Source organism: Pyrus communis, chromosome 5 (genome assembly GCF_963583255.1).
Source record: "Pyrus communis chromosome 5, drPyrComm1.1, whole genome shotgun sequence".
Taxonomy (NCBI): Eukaryota; Viridiplantae; Streptophyta; class Magnoliopsida; order Rosales; family Rosaceae; genus Pyrus; species Pyrus communis.
This window is the reverse complement of record NC_084807.1, coordinates 29,186,448-29,192,226: the sequence shown is the minus strand read 5'-3', so window position 1 is coordinate 29,192,226 and position 5,779 is coordinate 29,186,448. Positions and strand designations below refer to the sequence as shown.

General features: G+C 35.1%; 1 protein-coding gene across 1 annotated transcript; it reads left to right on the top strand.

Annotated features, from left to right (window-relative positions):
• Nucleotides 1-4,023: 4,023 nt before the first annotated feature.
• On the top strand, nt 4,024-4,798 carry LOC137733348 (RING-H2 finger protein ATL16-like). Its single transcript, XM_068472500.1, has one exon. It carries the CDS (start codon nt 4,057-4,059, stop codon nt 4,639-4,641), a length of 585 nt encoding a protein of 194 aa, XP_068328601.1. The 5' UTR covers nt 4,024-4,056; the 3' UTR covers nt 4,642-4,798.
• The last annotated feature ends 981 nt before the right edge of the window (nt 4,799-5,779 follow it).

The window sequence follows — 5,779 nt, the reverse complement described above, 5'->3', positions numbered from 1 at the left end:
GTCACTTTAATAGTTTCGCGCACTGGTCATTTATGTACTCGCCATAAATTAACCGCTTAGTAGAAAACTTTGAAAATTTGTCACAAACAAATTGAAAAGACTTGCGAATGTCCTTCAATTGGAATCACGTCATAATTCATCCGCTTGGTCACTTTTTGCTCAAAAAGGGGGGGGGGTCGCATGTCCTGCAATTAAATTATAATTCAAAAAATCAAAATATGATCAAAATAAATACCAAAATATATTAAAATAAAGTAAAATATATAGTATAATATTGACTCATCACTTTACAAGTGAGTAAAACCATATATGATAATCAAACGGTACCCATGCATCATATCAGTTTCTTCTTACTTTTCTTTTACCCGTGCGTTAAAAGAAAACCAAACCTAGATTCAACTAGAAGTAATTCGCAACCCGTTGGGTCATCAAAGATCACGGATTAACGGGTCACGGACCAGCTAGCATTGTCGCCCTAGCTAGCACATCTCAATGGTCCCCATGCATGATCGAACTGACTCAAGATTAAGGCCGGTGAATGGAAAAAGAAAAACGGACCGACCTTTTAGACGTAGACAGACAAAGGAAACGGACCGACCTCTTAGACGTAGACAGACAAAGGAAACGGACCGACCTCTTAGACGTAGACAGACAAAGGAGTACATTTTGTTGGCAAAATCTCTAAATCTTTTTGAGTAAGAAGCATCAATTAATTTGTACGTTATTCGTATATTGCCTACTTTCTTGGACTTGTTTGGCAGATGAACCGGTTGATCTGAAATCATTTTTTGTTAGATTAAATGGTAGTCATAAGAGTGTTTTTCTTTGGAAAATTGTATTCGTATAGTTTGTTCACTAGAATTGAATGTCTTAATAATTTTGAATTTGTCTAAATTTTGTAAGAATGATCTATTTATAATGTACTAAAATATAAACAGTAGCCATAAACTGGTGCTGACTTAGGGTACCTAACTAAAAGTAGAAGATATATATATATATATATAAAAAGAAAAGAAAGACTTACTTTGGGTATATATCTTAACCAAAAATAGATGTATAAAAAAAGAAAGACTTAGGAGTAAGATTCCTAGGAGATGGTTAATTTGGTGCATTTTTATGCATGGATTCTCTGTATCTGTCTCTCGTTGTCTCACAGCGAAGCACCACATGATTGAATGGGCGGAGATGTGAATGTGTTCGCACCTACCAAGACATCGTTATCATCGTTAGCATGCATTATTTCAGAAAACATACCCTACTTGCTCATTGTTCTAATACAAAAAAGATGAGACCCTCAGAAGATGCGACTTTAATTTACCAGTTCCCAAAATGTATCCATAAGTTGACAAAGTGAACACACAAAATTAATGAATAAGTAGGAAAAAAAAAACATCACTTGATCGCTGTATATAGCTCAATTAATGTTCGTAACTTTCATTAGGTCTGTTCTAAAGTCTTCATAATTTGACAACATGGACCATCAAATCTGGTCTACCAAGGAAGTCGGTAAAGCTCCTTCAATGATTACGAGTTATGACTTTACGTGAGCTCCAAAAAGTTTAACAAGAAAGAAAGGTTCGAACTTAAGTGTAAATGAAGAAGCACATTACTTTATCAACTTGGTTAACCAAAATCCGCAGCTCCTTGGTTGATTAATTACAGTCAACTTCATCCAATATTCAACAATACTCAAATTGATTCCTTAAATTTGCAACCAACACGTATTAATCCCATACATATTTAATTAAGAATATCCTATGTATCGTTGGATATGTTCTTGTACTTATTATCTAGTCTAGCAAGGAAAATGAGGACAGCTTAACGTACGGGCGCCAAAAAATTCAACGGGAGCTTCTTGATTTATTAATTACACCGGGCATCATTCAATATTCCCAAAAATAAGGAAAGTTTTTAAAATGTCATACCAACTTACATATATTTTTTAATTTATCATATGAACTAAAATTTTAGTAATTTATCATATGAATTTCTGAAATTATTAATTTGTCTCACCTTCATTCCGTTAAATTTTCTATTCAAAAGAAGGCTATCTTGGACTTTTGACCCCATTTTTCACAAGTTTATTTATTTATGGGATAAATTGATTTTGGCTTTTTAGCCAAAATTGTCTATGAGATTTGCATAACTCTTCACTTTGGTCTCTGAGATTTCAAATCAATAGAAGTGGTTCTTGAGATTGTCCATCATCCATCATTTTGGTTATTCCATTATAAACTTCGTTAAGTGTCTCGGAGCTCTTGGCTGAAAGTTTGGGCAATTTTTAAAGCTTCGTAACTCAATCGTTTCTTAACCAAATTCGACCCATAATATATCAAAATGAAGATATGAAAGTGCAGAATAAGATTATATCTATTTGGAAGCCACAATGGTTGCCGAAAATGGTCGGAAAATAGCCTCAAATTTGACTGGTCTGAGGGAAAACTGGAAAACTCGCCAGAAACTGGGCAAACTTTAAACGTTCCTAATTTCTTTTATACTCAACAAAATTAAGTGATTTAAAAACGAAAATCATATTTCTCGATGAGATGAAGAGAATGGTACCTTTTTCAGCGGCTAAATCGCAGTGGTTTGGCCAGAAAATGGCTCGAAAATGGCTAACTCGAGACCAAGAGAGCTACTTTCGAGCCGTTTTCCGGCCAAACCACGGCGATTTAGCTGCTGAAAAAGATACCATTATCTTCTTCTCATCGAGAAGTATGATTTTCGTTTTTAAATCACTTGATTTCGTTGAGTATTGAAGAAGTTATGAACGTTTAAAATTTGCCCAGTTTCTGGCGAATTTTCCAGTTTTCCCTTAGACCAGTCAACCTTGAGGCTATTTTTCGACCATCTCTGGCAACCACTGGGCTTTCAAATGGTATAATCTTATTCTACACTTTTCTATCTTCATTTTGATATATTATGGGTCAAATTTGATTAAGAAACGATTGAGTTACGAAGCTTCGAAAATTGTCCAAACTTCCGGCCAAGAGCTCCAGGATATTTAACGGAGTTTTTAACAGAATGACCAAAATGATGGATGGTGGACAATCTCATGGACCACTTCTATTGATTTGAAATCTCATAGACCATTTTGGCTAAAAAATCATTGATTTTTACACGGATGATAAATTATATTTCAAATTGCTTTCTATCCAAAATAAGTATAAATTATATTTCAAATTGCTTTCTATCCAAAATAAGTATAAATTATATTTCAAAAAATTTCTCAAAATTTAATTACTCAAATTGCTTTGTCGTGCCCTAGATTATATATCAATATTATTCAGTATCCTCGCTGGATGGTGGTTGTTGATTAATATAATCATATATATAGTTGACTTCATCAAACTGACGTGTGATGCTAATAAAAGGCACCACATACGTAACCCTAATTAGAATACATCAACGCACGCCAGCTCGTTATAAACTTCTCTGGGCTTAATTATCAGAGCATCCATCATGCATCATATCCTATTGTCTGGTGCCACCATACCCCTATAAAGCCCGAGCCCGAGCATAAGAAAATTATCTACTTGTAGTGTGTGATATTATATTATATTTTGGGGGTATTTTTGAAGAAATTTTTTATTGTGATAGGAATACGAATGATACACTACATATTTTTATGTAAGTAATAAAAAACTTTTTTTTTAAGTTATTAACCTTTTAACACATATATTTCATCATTTGTATAATAACACGTGATGTACTTTCGGGTATTAATTAATTTTTAATTATCAAACTTGTTGCCCGGTCAAACCCTACCTGTTTCGAAAGCTCTTCCTTTTTAGCAAAACTGGTTAGGTTAAATGTCCATTTTGTGAAATATAAAAATAAAAATAAAAATGTTCATTTTGTTTTTTTTAGGCCACCTGTCCATTTTGTTATTTAGTAAACGATCCCTTCACTGTCTTCCTCCGATATACCCTTCACTGTCTTCCTCCACTATATATCGGTTACGTTTGCTTGGTATTTGTGACTCTGATCTCTCTGTTTCTCTCTCTCTCTCTCTCTCTCTCTCTCTCTCTCTCTCTCTCACATTACATTCATCTGATGGGTCGACCGAGAAACCTGCTTTCCAAATTGTTACTCGTTCTTCTCGATCTACTCAACATGATCAAGTTACATTACTGCTTACTCATTAAACAACGTCAGCAACAATTTAACAAGCTACATATTTATGAACATCGTCCGCTAGAGAATGATTCATTCCCACCACCGCCTCCACAAGCAGAGACTCCTTCATGGCGGCCTTCACCTTGGTTGGTTCCGTTACCGGTCCACTGCATAGCTGAATCCGTCAAGAACCAACTCCCGGTGCTGCAATACCAAGAAACTCTCATGAAAACACGAAGGCAAGCAGAAGCAGAAGAACAGGACTGCCACGTGAACATGTGCATAGTGTGCATGGATAGCATGGAGGAAGGCCAAGCGGTGAGAGAGCCATGCAATTGTTCGCATGGTTTTCATAAGGAGTGCCTAGATGTCTGGATTGATCAAGGTCAGCTAACATGTCCTCTCTGTAGATCGGAGCTATTGCCTAAAACTTGTAGTACTTCCCCAGACTCAAAAGATAAGGATCCATGGAGGAAGGAGAGGATGGTTTACTTGTTTGGTGATGATTACTTCATGAGCTAGCTGGCTACTAAGCCGATCTTGTTTCAGAAATCAGAATATTAATTGTTGCATTTTCTTATCTGAAGTTTCAACTCTCAAGCCAATTAACTCAAAGTTTTCATTAGTTAATTTTTGTTTGTAGATTATTATGTTTGCTCGATCTTTCTTAATTCCAAGTAGTTGCTGTAGAACCTATAAAAAAGAGAGAGTTTTAGCAAGAACTACTCGTGTGCACGCACTTCACCCGGCTCGGACGCAACCCCTCCCCTTTATTTTATAGATGAATTGAACTTATTGCTGGGCTAGTTATTCTAAGCCCCAATTGGCTGCAGGATTTCGCTCTGCAACTAGATGAAGATCGCTTGGGGGGTTACTGTGGCGTGGCTAAATATAGAGCAATCCGCTCCTGCAACGTTCGATTAATATATTACATAGGACTTCGGAAGATAATCTCTTATATTAGGATAATACTAAGAAAACCATAGGACTTCGGAAGATAATCTCTTATATTAGGATAATACTAAGAAAACAAAATTTGTAAATAAAATTTGCAAACTAAATGATGTGTCACTAATAAGAAATGAGGACGTTTATCTACACTTAGTAATATTCAATCATCAATTTTCATGTTAATTAGTTTACTAATTTTATCTACAAAATTTAATATTCCTAACATTATTATGTCCGTACGTATATAGTTAGTGGTTAACTTGTTAGAATATTTTTCACCTATAATCGTGAGGTTAGGTACACATGAAAATGGCTGACCTCATGATTCAAGATTATTAAGGTCTCTAGGTTCCATCATTTTATTTTTGGACGCTACCTTTCGAAATCAATTGCCCAGTGTACCCACATAGCACATGTTCATCTCTTGAAAACATAGTTTCTCGCGTGATCTAATTAATTTCCCGAAATTTAGATTTCACAAAGATGCTGAAACTTCCACATGCATGGCAAACATCGATAGGTTTGAAATAGTCTGCTTCTGTAATCTTCCACACTTTTACAACCAAATGTGATGGTAACATGGAGAGATTTATCAGTGTGTCACGATTCGATATTTCATGTATCATAATACAAGTGGTTAGATATTAAAAAAAAAAATGAATTGCTTATATTATGATACTTGGTATATCAGACTGATTCACAAGAAAAT